The sequence below is a fragment of the Heterodontus francisci genome, unplaced genomic scaffold, assembly GCF_036365525.1.
Source record: "Heterodontus francisci isolate sHetFra1 unplaced genomic scaffold, sHetFra1.hap1 HAP1_SCAFFOLD_1499, whole genome shotgun sequence".
Taxonomy (NCBI): Eukaryota; Metazoa; Chordata; class Chondrichthyes; order Heterodontiformes; family Heterodontidae; genus Heterodontus; species Heterodontus francisci.
Genome location: NW_027141997.1, coordinates 1 through 18,394, shown reverse-complemented (window position 1 = coordinate 18,394; position 18,394 = coordinate 1). Strand labels below are relative to the sequence as shown.

General features: G+C 56.4%; 1 protein-coding gene across 1 annotated transcript in view; it reads left to right on the top strand.

Moving 5' to 3' along the window:
• Positions 1-16,744, top strand: part of LOC137365842 (unconventional myosin-If-like) — a 70,593-nt gene extending 53,849 nt beyond the window's left edge. The window contains exons 3-4 of the mRNA XM_068028082.1: positions 14,761-14,850; positions 16,655-16,744. Of these exons, the coding sequence (XP_067884183.1) occupies positions 14,761-14,850; positions 16,655-16,696 (132 nt within the window). The 3' untranslated portion in view covers positions 16,697-16,744. The remainder of the gene's footprint in view (positions 1-14,760; positions 14,851-16,654) is intronic.
• The last annotated feature ends 1,650 nt before the right edge of the window (positions 16,745-18,394 follow it).

The following is an 18,394-nucleotide window of genomic DNA, read 5'->3' as shown; positions in this document are numbered from 1 at the left end:
CCGTACAATACTGGGGTACAGTACTGGTGGGGACAGGTCTGTCGCTGTATAACACTGGGGTACAGTACTGGTGGAGACAGGTCTGTCAGTGTTGAACATTGGGGTACTGCACTGATTGGGACAGGTCTGTCACTGTATAACACTGGGGTACAGTACTGGTGGAGACAGGTCTGTCACTGTATAACACTGGAGTACAGTACTGGTGGAGACAGGTCTGTCAGTGTTGAACACTGGGGTACGGTACTGGTGGGGACAGGTCTGTCACTGTATAACACTGGGGTACAGTACTGGTGGGGACAGGTCTGTCACTGTATAACACTGGGGTACTGTACTGGTGGGGACAGGTCTGTCACTGTATAACACTGGGGTACAGTACTGGTGGGGACAGGTCTGTCACTGTATAACACTGGTACAGTACTGGTGGGGACAGGTCTGTCACTGTCTTACACTGGGGTACAGTACTGGTGGGGACAGGTCTGTCAGTGTATAACACTGGGGTACAGTACTGGTGGGGACAGGTCTGTCAGTGTATAACACTGGGGTACAGTACTGGTGGGGACAGGTCTGTCAGTGTATAACACTGGGGTACAGTACTGGTGGGGACAGGTCTGTCACTGTATAACACTGGGGTACTGTACTGGTGGGGACAGGTCTGTCAGGGAATAACACTGGGGTACAGTCCTGGTGGGGACAGGTCTGTCACTGGATAACACTGGGGTACTGTACTGGTGGGGACAGGTCTGTCAGTGTATAACACTGGGGTACAGTACTGGTGGGGACAGGTCTGTCAGTGTATAACACTGGGGTACAGTACTGGTGGGGACAGGTCTGTCACTGTATAACACTGGGGTACTGTACTGGTGGGGACAGGTCTGTCAGTGTATAACACTGGGGTACTGTACTGGTGGGGACAGGTCTGTCAGTGTATAACACTGGGGTACAGTACTGGTGGGGACAGGTCTGTCACTGTATAACACTGGGGTACTGTACTGGTGGGGACAGGTCTGTCAGTGTATAACACTGGGGTACACTACTGGTGGGGACAGGTCTGTCACTGGATAACACTGGGGTACTGTACTGGTGGGGACAGGTCTGTCAGTGTATAACACTGGGGTACAGTACTGGTGGGGACAGGTCTGTCAGTGTATAACACTGGGGTACAGTACTGGTGGGGACAGGTCTGTCACTGTATAACACTGGGGTACAGTACTGGTGGGGACAGGTCTGTCACTGTAGAACACTGGGGTACAGTACTGGTGGGGACAGGTCTGTCACTGTGTAACACTGGCGTACAGTACTGGTGGGGACAGGTCTGTCGCTGCATAACACTGGGGTACAGTCGTGGTGGGGACAGGTCTGTCACTGTATAACACTGGGGTACAGTACTGGTGGGGACAGGTCTGTCGCTGTATAACACTGGGGTACAGTCGTGGTGGGGACAGGTCTGTCACTGTAGAACACTGGGGTACAGTACTGGTGGCGATGGGTCTGTCACTGTATAACACTGGGGTCCAGTTCTGGTGGGGACGGGTCTGTCGCTGCATAACACTGGGGTACAGTCGTGGTGGGGACAGGTCTGTCACTGTAGAACACTGGGGTACAGTCGTGGTGGGGACAGGTCTGTCACTGTATAACACTGGGGTACAGTACTGGTGTGGACAGGTCTGTCACAGTATAACACGGGTACAGTACTGGTGGGGACTGGTCTGTCACTGTCGAACATTGGGCTTCAGTACTGGTGGGGACAGGTCTGTCAATGTATAACACTGGGGTACAGTACTGGTGTGGACAGGTCTGTCACTGTATAACACTGGGGTACAGTACTGGTGGGACAGGTCTGTCACTGTATAACACTGGGGTACAGTACTGGTGTGGACAGGTCTGTCACTGTATAACACTGTGGTACAGTACTGGTGGGGACAGGTCTGTCAGTGTATAACACTGGGGTACAGTACTGGTGGGGACAGGTCTGTCACTGTATAACACTGGGGTACAGTACTGGTGGGGAGAGGTCTGTCACAGTATAACACTGGGGTACAGTACTGGTGTGGGCAGGTCTGTCGCTGTATCACACTGGGGTACAGTACTGGTGGGGACAGGTCTGTCGCTGTATAACACTGGGGTACAGTGCTGGTGGGGACAGGTCTGTCACTGTATAACACTGGGGTACAGTACTGGTGGGGACATGTCTGTCGCTGTATAACACGGGTACAGTACTGGCGGGGACTGGTCTGTCACTGTATAACACTGGGGTACAGTACTGGCGGGGACTGGTCTGTCACTGTATAATACTGGGGTACAATGCTGGTGGGGACAGATCTGTCACCGTACAAAACTGGGGTACAGTACTGGCGGCAACAGGTCTGTCACTGTATAACATTGGGGTACAGTACTGGCGGGGACAGGTCTGTCTCCGTACAATACTGGGGTACAGGACTGGTGGGGACAGGTCTGTCGCTATACAACACTGGGATACAGGACTGGTGGGGACAGGTCTGTCACTGTATAACACTGGGATATAGTACTGGTGTGGATCGGTCTGTCTTTGTATAACACGGGAACAGTACTGTTGGGGATGGGTCTGTCGCTGTGTTGCACTGGGTACAGTACTGGCGGGGACTGGTTTGTCACTGTATAACACTGGGGTACAGTACTGGCGGGGACTGGTTTGTCACTGGATAACACTGGGGTACAGTATTGGTGGGGACAGGTCTGTCACTGTCGTGCACTGGGGTACAGTACTGGTTGGGGCAGGTCTGTCACTGTATAACACTGGGCTACAGTACTGGTGGGGACAGGTCTGTCGCTGGAGAACACTGGGGTACAGTACTGGTGGGGACAGGTCTGTTGCCAGAACACTGGGGAACAGTACTCGTGGGGACAGGTCTGTCACTGTGTAGCACTGGGGTTCAGTACTGGTGGGGACAGGTCTGTCGCTGGAGAGCACTGGGGTACAGTACTGGTGGGGACAGGTCTGTCGCTAGAACACTGGGGTCCAGTACTGGTGGGGACAGGTCTGTCACTGTGTAACACTGGGGTACAGTACTGGTGGGGACAGGTCTGTCACTGTGTAGCACTGGGGTTCAGTACTGGTGGGGACAGGTCTGTCGCTGGAGAGCACTGGGGTACAGTACTGGTGGGGACAGGTCTGTCGCTAGAACACTGGGGTCCAGTACTGGTGGGGACAGGTCTGTCACTGTGTAACACTGGGGTACAGTACTGGTGGGGACAGGTCTGTCGCTAGAACACTGGGGAACAGTACTGGTGGGGACAGTTCCGTCGCTGTATAACACTGGGGTACAGTACTGGTGGGGACGGGTCTGTCGCTGTATAAGTCTGGGGTACAACACTGGCGGGACAGGTCTGTTGCCAGAACACTGGGGTACAGTACTGGCGGGGACAGGTTTGTCACCGTACAATACTGGGGTACAGTACTGGTGGGGACAGGTCTGTCGCTGTATAACACTGGGGTACAGTACTGGTGGAGACAGGTCTGTCAGTGTTGAACATTGGGGTACTGCACTGATTGGGACAGGTCTGTCACTGTATAACACTGGGGTACAGTACTGGTGGAGACAGGTCTGTCACTGTATAACACTGGAGTACAGTACTGGTGGAGACAGGTCTGTCAGTGTTGAACACTGGGGTACGGTACTGGTGGGGACAGGTCTGTCACTGTATAACACTGGGGTACAGTACTGGTGGGGACAGGTCTGTCACTGTATAACACTGGGGTACTGTACTGGTGGGGACAGGTCTGTCACTGTATAACACTGGGGTACAGTACTGGTGGGGACAGGTCTGTCACTGTATAACACTGGTACAGTACTGGTGGGGACAGGTCTGTCACTGTCTTACACTGGGGTACAGTACTGGTGGGGACAGGTCTGTCAGTGTATAACACTGGGGTACAGTACTGGTGGGGACAGGTCTGTCAGTGTATAACACTGGGGTACAGTACTGGTGGGGACAGGTCTGTCAGTGTATAACACTGGGGTACAGTACTGGTGGGGACAGGTCTGTCACTGTATAACACTGGGGTACTGTACTGGTGGGGACAGGTCTGTCAGGGAATAACACTGGGGTACAGTCCTGGTGGGGACAGGTCTGTCACTGGATAACACTGGGGTACTGTACTGGTGGGGACAGGTCTGTCAGTGTATAACACTGGGGTACAGTACTGGTGGGGACAGGTCTGTCAGTGTATAACACTGGGGTACAGTACTGGTGGGGACAGGTCTGTCACTGTATAACACTGGGGTACTGTACTGGTGGGGACAGGTCTGTCAGTGTATAACACTGGGGTACTGTACTGGTGGGGACAGGTCTGTCAGTGTATAACACTGGGGTACAGTACTGGTGGGGACAGGTCTGTCACTGTATAACACTGGGGTACTGTACTGGTGGGGACAGGTCTGTCAGTGTATAACACTGGGGTACACTACTGGTGGGGACAGGTCTGTCACTGGATAACACTGGGGTACTGTACTGGTGGGGACAGGTCTGTCAGTGTATAACACTGGGGTACAGTACTGGTGGGGACAGGTCTGTCAGTGTATAACACTGGGGTACAGTACTGGTGGGGACAGGTCTGTCACTGTATAACACTGGGGTACTGTACTGGTGGGGACAGGTCTGTCAGTGAATAACACTGGGGTACAGTACTGGTGGGGACAGGTCTGTCAGTGTATAACACTGGGGTACAGTACTGGTGGGGACAGGTCTGTCGCTGTATAACACTGGGGTACTGTACGAGTGGGGACAGGTCTGTCAGTGTATAACACTGGGGTGCAGTACTGGTGGGGTCAGGTCTGTCAGTGTATAACACTGGGGTACAGTACTGGTGGGGACAGGTCTGTCACTGAATAACACTGGGGTACAGTACTGGTGGGGACAGGTCTGTCAGTGTTGAACACTGGGGTACAGTGCTGGTGGGGACAGGTCTGTCACTGTATAACACTGGGGTACAGTACTGGTGGGGACATGTCTGTCGCTGTATAACACTGGGGTACAGTACTGGCGGGGACTGGTCTGTCACTGTATAACACTGGGGTACAGTACTGGCGGGGACTGGTCTGTCACTGTATAACACTGGGGTACAGTACTGGCGGGGACTGGTCTGTCACTGTATAATACTGGGGTACAATGCTGGTGGGGACAGATCTGTCACCGTACAAAACTGGGGTAGAGTACTGGCGGCAACAGGTCTGTCACTGTATAACATTGGGGTACAGTACTGGCGGGGACAGGTCTGTCGCCGTACAATACTGGGGTACAGGACTGGTGGGGACAGGTCTGTCGCTATACAACACTGGGATACAGTACTGGTGGGGACAGGTCTGTCACTGTATAACACTGGGATATAGTACTGGTGTGGATCGGTCTGTCTTTGTATAACACGGGAACAGTACTGTTGGGGATGGGTCTGTCGCTGTGTAGCACTGGGTACAGTACTGGCGGGGACTGGTTTGTCACTGTATAACACTGGGGTACAGTACTGGCGGGGACTGGTTTGTCACTGGATAACACTGGGGTACAGTATTGGTGGGGACAGGTCTGTCACTGTCGTGCACTGGGGTACAGTACTGGTTGGGGCAGGTCTGTCACTGTATAACACTGGGCTACAGTACTGGTGGGGACAGGTCTGTCGCTGGAGAACACTGGGGTACAGTACTGGTGGGGACAGGTCTGTTGCCAGAACACTGGGGAACAGTACTGGTGGGGACAGGTCTGTCACTGTGTAGCACTGGGGTTCAGTACTGGTGGGGACAGGTCTGTCGCTGGAGAGCACTGGGGTACAGTACTGGTGGGGACAGGTCTGTCGCAAGAACATTGGGGTCCAGTACTGGTGGGGACAGGTCTGTCACTGTGTAACACTGGGGTACAGTACTGGTGGGGACAGGTCTGTCACTGTGTAGCACTGGGGTTCAGTACTGGTGGGGACAGGTCTGTCGCTGGAGATCACTGGGGTACAGTACTGGTGGGGACAGGTCTGTCGCTAGAACACTGGGGTCCAGTACTGGTGGGGACAGGTCTGTCACTGTGTAACACTGGGGTACAGTACTGGTGGGGACAGGTCTGTCGCTAGCACACTGGGGAACAGTACTGGTGGGGACAGTTCCGTCGCTGTATAACACTGGGGTACAGTACTGGTGGGGACGGGTCTGTCGCTGTTTAACACTGGGGTACAGTACTGGCGGGGACAGGTTTGTCACCGTACAATACTGGGGTACAGTACTGGTGGGGACAGGTCTGTCGCTGTATAACACTGGGGTGCAGTACTGGTGGAGACAGGTCTGTCACTGTATCACACTGGGGTACAGTACTGGTGGGGACAGGTCTGTCACTGTATAACACTGGGGTACGGTACTGGTGGGGACAGGTCTGTCACTGTATAACACTGGGGTATGGTACTGGTGGGGACAGTTCTGTCACTGTATAACACTGGGGTACAGTACTGGTGGGGACGGGTCTGTCGCTGTTTAACACTGGGGTACAGTACTGGCGGGGACAGGTTTGTCACCGTACAATACTGGGGTACAGTACTGGTGGGGACAGGTCTGTCAGTGTTGAACATTGGGGTACTGCACTGATTGGGACAGGTCTGTCACTGTATAACACTGGGGTACAGTACTGATGGGGACAGGTCTGTCACTGTATAACACTGGGGTACGGTACTGGTGGGGACAGGTCTGTCACTGTATAACACTGGGGTATGGTACTGGTGGGGACAGTTCTGTCACTGTATAACACTGGGGTACAGTACTGGTGGGGACAGGTCTGTCAGTGTATAACACTGGGGTACAGTACTGGTTGGGACAGGTCTATCAGGGAATAACACTGGGGTACAGTCCTGGTGGGGACAGGTCTGTCACTGTATAACACTGGGGTACACTACTGGTGGGGACAGGTCTGTCACTGGATAACACTGGGGTACTGTACTGGTGGGGACAGGTCTGTCAGTGTATAACACTGGGGTACAGTACTGGTGGGGACAGGTCTGTCAGTGTATAACACTGGGGTACAGTACTGGTGGGGACAGGTCTGTCACTGTATAACACTGGGGTACAGTACTGGTGGGGACAGGTCTGTCGCTGTATAACACTGGGGTACTGTACTAGTGGGGACAGGTCTGTCAGTGTATAACACTGGGGTACAGTACTGGTGGGGACAGGTCTGTCAGTGTATAACACTGGGGTACAGTACTGGTGGGGTCAGGTCTGTCAGTGGAGAACACTGGGGTACAGTACTGGTGGGGACAGGTCTGTCACTGAATAACACTGGGGTACAGTACTGGTGGGGGACAGGTCTGTCAGTGTATAACACTGGGGTACAGTACTGGTGGGGACAGGTCTGTCAGTGTTGAACACTGGGGTACAGTACTGGTGGGGACAGGTCTGTCAGAATATAACACTGGGGTACAGTACTGGTGGGGGACAGGTCTGTCAGTGTATAACACTGGGGTACAGTACTGGTGGGGACAGGTCTGTCAGTGTATAACACTGGGGTACAGTACTGGTGGGGGACAGGTCTGTCGCTGTATTACACTGGGGTACAGTACTGGTGGGGACAGGTCTGTCAGGGAATAACACTGGGATACAGTACTGGTGGGGCCAGGTCTGTCAGTGTTCAACACTGGGGTACAGTACTGGTGGGGCCAGGTCTGTCACTGTATAACACTGGGGTACAGTACTGGTGGGGCCAGGTCTGTCAGTGTTGAACACTGGGGTACAGTACTGGCGGGGACTGGTTTGTCACTGGATAACACTGGGGTACAGTATTGGTGGGGACAGGTCTGTCACTGTCGTGCACTGGGGTACAGTACTGGTTGGGGCAGGTCTGTCACTGTATAACACTGGGCTACAGTACTGGTGGGGACAGGTCTGTCGCTGGAGAACACTGGGGAACAGTACTGGTGGGGACAGGTCTGTTGCCAGAACACTGGGGAACAGTACTGGTGGGGACAGGTCTGTCACTGTGTAGCACTGGGGTTCAGTACTGGTGGGGACAGGTCTGTCGCTAGAACACTGGGGTCCAGTACTGGTGGGGACAGGTCTGTGACTGTGTAACACTGGGGTACAGTACTGGTGGGGACTGGTCTGTTGCTAGAACACTGGGGAACAGTACTGGTGGGGACAGTTCCGTCGCTGTATAACACTGGGGTACAGTACTGGTGGGGACGGGTCTGTCGCTGTATAAGTCTGGGGTACAACACTGGCGGGACAGGTCTGTCGCTGTTTAACACTGGGGTACAGTACTGGCGGGGACAGGTTTGTCACCGTACAATACTGGGGTACAGTACTGGTGGGGACAGGTCTGTCGCTGTATAACACTGGGGTACAGTACTGGTGGAGACAGGTCTGTCACTGTATAACACTGGAGTACAGTACTGGTGGAGACAGGTCTGTCAGTGTATAACACTGGGGTACAGTACTGGTGGGGACAGGTCTGTCACTGTATAACACTGGTACAGTACTGGTGGGGACAGGCCTGTCACTATAACACTGGGGTACAGTACTGGTGGGGACAGGTCTGTCACTGTATAACACTGGGGTACTGTACTGGTGGGGACAGGTCTGTCACTGTATAACACTGGTACAGTACTGGTGGGGACAGGTCTGTCACTGTATAACACTGGTACAGTACTGGTGGGGACAGGTCTGTCAGTGTATAACACTGGGGTACAGTACTGGTGGGGACAGGTCTGTCACTGTATAACACTGATGTACAGTACTGGTGGGGACAGGTCTGTCACTGTATAACACTGGGGTACAGTACTGGTGGGGACAGGTCTGTCAGTGTATAACACTGGGGTACAGTACTGGTTGGGACAGGTCTATCAGGGAATAACACTGGGGTACAGTCCTGGTGGGGACAGGTCTGTCACTGTATAACACTGGGGTACACTACTGGTGGGGACAGGTCTGTCACTGTATAACACTGGGGTACAGTACTGGTGGAGACAGGTCTGTCAGTGTATAACACTGGGGTACAGCACTGGTGGGAACAGGTCTGTCGCTGTATAACACTGGGGTACAGAACTGGTGGGGACAGGTCTGTCACTGGATAACACTGGGGTACTGTACTGGTGGGGACAGGTCTGTCAGTGTATAACATTGGGGTACACTACTGGTGGGGACAGGTCTGTCACTGGATAACACTGGGGTACTGTACTGGTGGGGACAGGTCTGTCAGTGTATAACACTGGGGTACAGTACTGGTGGGGACAGGTCTGTCAGTGTATAACACTGTGGTACAGTACTGGTGGGGACAGGTCTGTCAGTGTATAACACTGGGGTACAGTACTGGTGGGGACAGGTCTGTCACTGTTTAACACTGGGGTACAGTACTGGTGGGGGACAGGTCTGTCGCTGTATAACACTGGGGTACTGTACTGGTGGGGACAGGTCTGTCAGTGTTGAACACTGGGGTACAGTACTGGTGGGGACAGGTCTGTCAGAATATAACACTGGGGTACAGTACTGGTGGGGGACAGGTCTGTCAGTGTATAACACTGGGGTACAGTACTGGTGGGGACAGGTCTGTCGCTGTATTACACTGGGGTACAGTACTGGTGGGGACAGGTCTGTCAGGGAATAACACTGGGGTACAGTACTGGTGGGGCCAGGTCTGTCACTGTATAACACTGGGGTACAGTACTGGTGGGGCCAGGTCTGTCAGTGTTGAACACTGGGGTACTGTACTGGTGGGGGACGGGTCTGTCACTGTATAACACTGGGGTACAGTACTGGTGGGGACAGGTCTGTCACTGTATAACACTGGGATACAGTACTGGTGGGGACAGGTCTGTCACTGTGTAACACTGGGGTACAGTACTGGTGGGGCCAGGTCTGTCAGTGTTGAACACTGGGGTACTGTACTGGTGGGGGACGGGTCTGTCACTGTATAACACTGGGGTACAGTACTGGTGGGGACAGGTCTGTCACTGTATAACACTGGGGTACAGTACTGGTGGAGACAGGTCTGTCAGTGTATAACACTGGGGTACAGTACTGGTGGGGACAGGTCTGTCAGAATATAACACTGGGGTACAGTACTGGTGGGGGACAGGTCTGTCAGTGTATAACACTGGGGTACAGTACTGGTGGAGACAGGTCTGTCAGTGTATAACACTGGGGTACAGTACTGGTGGGGACAGGTCTGTCACTGAATAACACTGGGGTACAGTACTGGTGGGGGACAGGTCTGTCAGTGTATAACACTGGGGTACAGTACTGGTGGGGACAGGTCTGTCAGTGTTGAACACTGGGGTACAGTACTGGTGGGGACAGGTCTGTCAGAATATAACACTGGGGTACAGTACTGGTGGGGGACAGGTCTGTCAGTGTATAACACTGGGGTACAGTACTGGTGGGGACAGGTCTGTCAGTGTATAACACTGGGGTACAGTACTGGTGGGGGACAGGTCTGTCGCTGTATTACACTGGGGTACAGTACTGGTGGGGACAGGTCTGTCAGGGAATAACACTGGGGTACAGTACTGGTGGGGCCAGGTCTGTCAGTGTTCAACACTGGGGTACAGTACTGGTGGGGCCAGGTCTGTCAGTGTTGAACACTGGGGTACAGTACTGGCGGGGACTGGTTTGTCACTGGATAACACTGGGGTACAGTATTGGTGGGGACAGGTCTGTCACCGTCGTGCACTGGGGTACAGTACTGGTTGGGGCAGGTCTGTCACTGTATAACACTGGGCTACAGTACTGGTGGGGAAAGGTCTGTCGCTGGAGAACACTGGGGTACAGTACTGGTGGGGACAGGTCTGTTGCCAGAACACTGGGGAACAGTACTGGTGGGGACAGGTCTGTCACTGTGTAGCACTGGGGTTCAGTACTGGTGGGGACAGGTCTGTCGCTGGAGAGCACTGGGGTACAGTACTGGTGGGGACAGGTCTGTCACTGTGTAACACTGGGGTACAGTACTGGTGGGGACAGGTCTGTCGCTAGAACACTGGGGAACAGTACTGGTGGGGACAGTTCCGTCGCTGTCTAACACTGGGGTACAGTACTGGTGGGGACGGGTCTGTCGCTGTATAAGTCTGGGGTACAACACTGGCGGGACAGGTCTGTCGCTGTTTAACACTGGGGTACAGTACTGGTGGAGACAGGTCTGTCAGTGTATAACACTGGGGTACAGTACTGGTGGGGACAGGTCTGTCAGAATATAACACTGGGGTACAGTACTGGTGGGGACAGGTCTGTCACTGAATAACACTGGGGTACAGTACTGGTGGGGGACAGGTCTGTCAGTGTATAACACTGGGGTACAGTACTGGTGGGGACAGGTCTGTCAGAATATAACACTGGGGTACAGTACTGGTGGGGGACAGGTCTGTCAGTGTTGAACACTGGGGTACAGTACTGGTGGGGACAGGTCTGTCAGAATATAACACTGGGGTACAGTACTGGTGGGGGACAGGTCTGTCAGTGTATAACACTGGGGTACAGTACTGGTGGGGACAGGTCTGTCAGTGTATAACACTGGGGTACAGTACTGGTGGGGGACAGGTCTGTCGCTGTATTACACTGGGGTACAGTACTGGTGGGGACAGGTCTGTCAGGGAATAACACTGGGGTACAGTACTGGTGGGGCCAGGTCTGTCAGTGTTCAACACTGGGGTACAGTACTGGTGGGGCCAGGTCTGTCAGTGTTGAACACTGGGGTACAGTACTGGCGGGGACTGGTTTGTCACTGGATAACACTGAGGTACAGTATTGGTGGAGACAGGTCTGTCACCGTCGTGCACTGGGGTACAGTACTGGTTGGGGCAGGTCTGTCACTGTATAACACTGGGCTACAGTACTGGTGGGGAAAGGTCTGTCGCTGGAGAACACTGGGGTACAGTACTGGTGGGGACAGGTCTGTTGCCAGAACACTGGGGAACAGTACTGGTGGGGACAGGTCTGTCACTGTGTAGCACTGGGGTTCAGTACTGGTGGGGACAGGTCTGTCGCTGGAGAGCACTGGGGTACAGTACTGGTGGGGACAGGTCTGTCACTGTGTAACACTGGGGTACAGTACTGGTGGGGACAGGTCTGTCGCTAGAACACTGGGGAACAGTACTGGTGGGGACAGTTCCGTCGCTGTCTAACACTGGGGTACAGTACTGGTGGGGACGGGTCTGTCGCTGTATAAGTCTGGGGTACAACACTGGCGGGACAGGTCTGTCGCTGTTTAACACTGGGGTACAGTACTGGCGGGGACAGGTTTGTCACCGTACAATACTGGGGTACAGTACTGGTGGGGACAGGTCTGTCGCTGTATAACACTGTGGTATAGTACTGATGGGGACAGGTCTGTCACTGTATAACACTGGGGTGCAGTACTGGTGGGGACAGGTCTGTCAGTGTTGAACATTGGGGTACTGCACTGATTGTGACAGGTCTGTCACTGTATAACACTGGGGTACAGTACTGGTGGAGGCAGGTCTGTCAGTGTTGAACACTGGGGTACGGTACTGGTGGGGACAGGTCTGTCAGTGTTGAACACTGGGGTACGGTACTGGTGGGGACAGGTCTGTCACTGTATAACACTGGGGTATGGTACTGGTGGGGACAGGTCTGTCACTGTATAACACTGGGGTACAGTACTGGTGGGGACGGGTCTGTCACTGTATAACACTTGGGTACAGTACTGATGGGGACAGGTCTGTCACTGTATAACACTGGGGTACAGTACTGATGGGGACAGGTCTGTCACTGTATAACACTGGGGTACAGTACTGGTGGAGACAGGTCTGTCAGTGTTGAACACTGGGGTACGGTACTGGTGGGGACAGGTCTGTCAGTGTTGAACACTGGGGTACGGTACTGGTGGGGACAGGTCTGTCACTGTATAACACTGGGGTATGGTACTGGTGGGGACAGGTCTGTCACTGTATAACACTGGGGTACAGTACTGGTGGGGACAGGTCTGTCAGTGTATAACACTGGGGTACAGTACTGGTTGGGACAGGTCTATCAGGGAATAACACTGGGGTACAGTCCTGGTGGGGACAGGTCTGTCACTGTATAACACTGGGGTACAGTACTGGTGGGGACGGGTCTGTCACTGGATAACACTGGGGTACTGTACTGGTGGGGACAGGTCTGTCACTGTATAACACTGGGGTACAGTACTGGTGGGGACGGGTCTGTCACTGTATAACACTGGGGTACACTACTGGTGGGGACAGGTCTGTCAGTGTATAACACTGGGGTACAGTACTGGTGGGAACAGGTCTGTCAGTGTATAACACTGGGGTACACTACTGGTGGGGACAGGTCTGTCAGTGTTGAACACTGGGGTACAGTACTGGTGGGGACAGGTCTGTCACTGTATAACACTGGGGTACAGTATTGGTGGAGACAGGTCTGTCACTGTATAACACTGGGGTACAGTATTGGTGAGGACAGGTGTGTCACTGTATAACACTGGGGTACAGTACTGGTGGAGACAGGTCTGTCACTGTATAACACTGGGGTACAGTATTGGTGAGGACAGGTGTGTCACTGTATAACACTGGGGTACAGTACTGGTGGGGACAGGTCTGTCATTGTATAACACTGGGGTACAGTACTGGTGGGGCCAGGTCTGTCAGTGTTGAACACTGGGGTACAGTACTGGTGGGGACAGGTCTGTCACTGTATAACACTGGGGTACAGTATTGGTGGAGACAGGTCTGTCACTGTATAACACTGGGGTACAGTATTGGTGAGGACAGGTGTGTCACTGTATAACACTGGGGTACAGTACTGGTGGAGACAGGTCTGTCACTGTATAACACTGGGGTACAGTATTGGTGAGGACAGGTGTGTCACTGTATAACACTGGGTACAGTACTGGTGAGGACAGGTCTGTCACTGTATAACACTGGGGTACAGTACTGGTGGGGACGGGTCTGTCACTGTATAACACTGGGGTACACTACTGGTGGGGACAGGTCTGTCAGTGTATAACACTGGGGTACAGTACTGGTGGGGCCAGGTCTGTCAGTGTTGAACACTGGGGTACAGTACTGTTGGGGACAGGTCTGTCACTGTATAACACTGGGGTACAGTACTGGTGGAGACAGGTCTGTCACTGTATAACACTGGGGTACAGTACTGGTGGGGACAGGTCTGTCAGTGTATAACACTGGGATACAGTACTGGTGGGGACAGGTCTGTCAGTGTTGAACACTGGGGTACAGTACTGGTGGAGACAGGTCTGTCACTGTATAACACTGGGGTACAGTATTGGTGAGGACAGGTCTGTCACTGTATAACACTGGGGTACAATACTGGTGGAGACAGGTCTGTCGCTGTATAACACTGGGGTACAGTACTGGTGGGGACAGGTCTGTCAGTGTATAACACTGGGGTACAGTACTGGTGGGGCCAGGTCTGTCAGTGTTGAACACTGGGGTACAGTACTGGTGGGGACAGGTCTGTCACTTTATAACACTGGGGTACAGTACTGGTGGAGACAGTTCTGTCACTGTATAACACTGGGGTACAGTACTGGTGGGGACAGGTCTGTCACTGTATAACACTGGGGTACAGTACTGGTGGGGACAGGTCTGTCACTGTCTAACACTGGGGTACAGTACTGGTGGGGACAGGTCTGTCACTGTCTAACACTGGGATACAGTACTGGTGGGGACAGGTCTGTCACTGTATAACACTGGGGTACAGTACTGGTGGAGACAGCTCAGTGCGGAAGGCAATCCTCATACAGGGATATCCGAATCCTCTTGTTTGTTCTTTAATCTCTGAAATACAGACATACATTGGCCCCGTGCTCATCTCGGTCAACCCTTTCAAACAGATGCCGTATTTCACTGATCGGGAAGTTGAACTGTACCAAGGGGCGGTAAGTCCCGTGTGTAAACCCCCTCCCCCAACTGAAGTGCTTATTTTTATTTTCATGATTGAGACGATGTGATTCTCCCTGGTATCCTGGGGCCCACACGTCGTCCTCAGCAGAGGCCTCCGACAGGCAATCTGGCGGTGTATCGCATCGCTGTTTGTGGGAGCTTGCTGTGCACAAATCGGCTGCCGCGTTTCCTCTCTCCTGATGGGTAGCCACGTGTGGAAAACCCGTCCACCATGCCCCGAGCCCGGGAAAGGCGCGATGGAGATGCAAGACTTTTCAAACTTTGCGGACAGGGCCGGAAGCTGGGTTCGTAGAATCACCCGGACAGGCAGCCCATCGTGTCTGTGCCGGCTCCCTGAGTCGAACAGTCGTGCTCGGTCCCGCTTTTTTTCACCTGTCCGTAACTTAATCCTCGAGCACCTGTCCGACTCTCGCGAAAGGCGAGTCTTCTGGGAAGCAGGAGTCCCCACCCTCCCCCATCCGCTCCGTGCTGGTGTCTCTGCTCCACTCGAGCCTCCTCCCACCCCAACTCTTCATCTCCCCCCATCCCCATATCCTTCTATTCCTTTCTCCCTCATGTGTTTATCCAGCTTCCCCCTTAAACATATCTCTGCTATTCCCCCTCAACCACTCCCTGTGGTAGCGAGTTCCACATTCTCACCACTCTCTGGGGGAAAGAGGTTTCTCCTGAATTCCCCATTGGATTTATCAGTGACTGTCTTATATTGATGGCCCCCTAGTTCTGGTCTCCCCCCCACAAGTGGAAACATGGGCTGAATCGACTCTGTTGTGCCGTATCGTTCTCTAATTCGAAGGACTTTCGATCGTGATCAGGAGCTGGAACCCTGAACGGCGTCAAGTCCTGGCTGATGTCACTTCCTGGGGAAGGCCATCTTGCCTATTGAACAGGAGTAGCCAGGCCCCTGGTAAATATTTGACCAGTCCTGTCCTTTTCCCCCAATAGGCCTTGCGAGGTTTGGAAGCCTTGTGCACTCCCTCCTGTTTAACGTTGGGACACTTCCCCCACCCCACCCCCCCCCCCCACCCCACCCCCACCCCCCCCCCCCACTCCACCAGCACCCCCCCCTCCAATTAAAGCAAGAAAAATAATGAGGCGCGGGGAGTGTGATCCAGGATTTCCAATTGAGAAACAGGCGTAGAAATGGAAATAGAGTGTAACGCAGCACAGAAAAAGGCCATTCAGCCCATTGTGCCTGTGCTGGCTCTTTGAAACAGCTATCCAATTAGTCCCACTCCCCCCTCCCGCTCTTTTCCCCCCCCAGATCCCTGCATGTTTTTCCCCTTCCAGTATTTATCCAATTCCCCTTTGAAAGTTACTATTGAATCTGCTTCCACCGCCCTTTCAGGCAGCGCGTTCCAGATCACAACAACTCACTGCATTAAAAAAAAATTCTCCTCCTCTCCCCCTCTGGGTCTTTTACCAATTATCTTCAATCTGTGTCCCTCTGGTTACCGACCCTCCTGCCACTGGGAACAGTTTCTCCTTATTTACTCCATCAAAACCCTTCCTGATTTTGAACGCCCCGATTAAATCTCCCCTTAACCTTCTCTGCTCTAAGGAGAACAATCCCAGCTTCTCCCAGTCCCTCCACATTAACTGAAGGCCGGAGCGAGCGTTGAGGGGGCAGATTCTCTTCCCGGAGGATGCCAGTTGGGCTTTCACGGGGGGCTGTGAGTGACCTGCGACCCCAGGCCTTCGCCCGGCGGTCCCTGCCATCTGGTTTGCGGTTTGTGTTTTTTCGGGGAATGTTCCATCACGGGGTCGTGTGTTTGTCCTCAGGCTCAGTATGAAAACCCGCCTCATGTCTACCGCTCTGGCTGACAACATGTATCGCAACATGATCATCGATGGGGAGAACCAGTGTGTCATTATCAGGTAATGTCAGCCCCCCTCCCCTGCCCCTCGCTCCCCCCCTCCCCCGCCCTCGCTCCCCCCCTCCCCCGCCCCTCGCTCCCCCCCCTCCCCCGCCCCTCGCTCCCCCCCCTCCCCCGCCCCTCGCTCCCCCCCTCCCCCGCCCCTCGCTCCCCCCCTCCCCCGCCCCTCGCTCCCCCCCTCCCCCGCCCCTCGCTCCCCCCCTCCCCTGCCCCTCGCTCCCCCCTCCCCTGCCCCTCGCTCCCCCCCTCCCCTGCCCCTCGCTCCCCCCCCTCCCCCGCCCCTCGCTCCCCCCCCCTCCCCCCGCCCCTCCGCCCTCCCCCCTCCCCCGCCCCTCGCTCCCCCCCTCCCCCGCCCCTCGCTCCCCCCTCCCCCGCCCCTCGCTCCCCCCCTCCCCCCGCCCCTCGCTCCCCCCTCCCCCGCCCCTCGCTCCCTCCCCCTCCCCCGCCCTCGCTCCCCCCTCCCCCGCCCCTCGCTCCCCCCCCTCCCCCCGCCCCTCGCTCCCCCCCCGCCCCTCGCTCCCCCCCTCCCCCGCCCTCGCTCCCCCCTCCCCGCCCTCGCTCCCCCCTCCCCCGCCCCTCGCTCCCCCCTCCCCCGCCCCTCGCTCCCCCCTCCCCGCCCCTCGCTCCCCCTCCCCCGCCCCTCGCTCCCCCTCCCCCGCCCTCGCTCCCCCCTCCCCGCCCCTCGCTCCCCCCTCCCCCCGCCCCTCGCTCCCCCCTCCCCGCCCCTCGCTCCCCCCCTCCCCGCCCCTCGCTCCCCCCCTCCCCGCCCCTCGCTCCCCCCCTCCCCCGCCCCTCGCTCCCCCCCCTCCCCCGCCCCTCGCTCCCCCCCTCCCCCGCCCTCGCTCCCCCCCTCCCCCCGCCCCTCGCTCCCCCCCTCCCCCGCCCCTCGCTCCCCCCCTCCCCCGCCCCTCGCTCCCCCCCTCCCCCGCCCCTCGCTCCCCCCTCCCCCGCCCTCGCTCCCCCCCCTCCCCACGCCCCTCGCTCCCCCCCCTCCCCCGCCCCTCGCTCCCCCCCCTCCCCCGCCCCTCGCTCCCCCCCTCCCCCGCCCCTCGCTCCCCCCCCCTCCCCCGCCCCTCGCTCCCCCCCTCCCCCGCCCTCGCTCCCCCCCTCCCCGCCCCTCGCTCCCCCCCCTCCCCCGCCCCTCGCATCCCCCCCTCCCCGCCCCCTCGCTCCCCCCCCTCCACCCCGCCCCTCGCTCCCCCCCTCCCCCGCCCCTCGCTCCCCCCCTCCCCCGCCCCTCGCTCCCCCCCTCCCCCGCCCCTCGCTCCCCCCCTCCCCCCGCCCCTCGCTCCCCCCTCCCCCGCCCCTCGCTCCCCCCTCCCCGCCCCTCGCTCCCCCCCTCCCCCGCCCCTCGCTCCCCCCTCCCCCGCCCCTCTCGCCCCCTCCCCGCCCTCGCTCCCCCTCCCCGCCCCTCGCTCCCCCCTCCCCGCCCCTCGCTCCCCCCTCCCCGCCCCTCGCTCCCCCTCCCCCGCCCCTCGCTCCCCCCTCGCTCCCCCCTCGCTCCCCTCGCTCCCCCTCGCTCCCCCCTCGCTCCCCCCTCCCCCGCCCCTCGCTCCCCCCTCCCCGCCCCTCGCTCCCCCCTCCCCCGCCCCTCGCTCCCCCCTCCCCCGCCCCTCGCTCCCCCCTCCCCCGCCCCTCGCTCCCA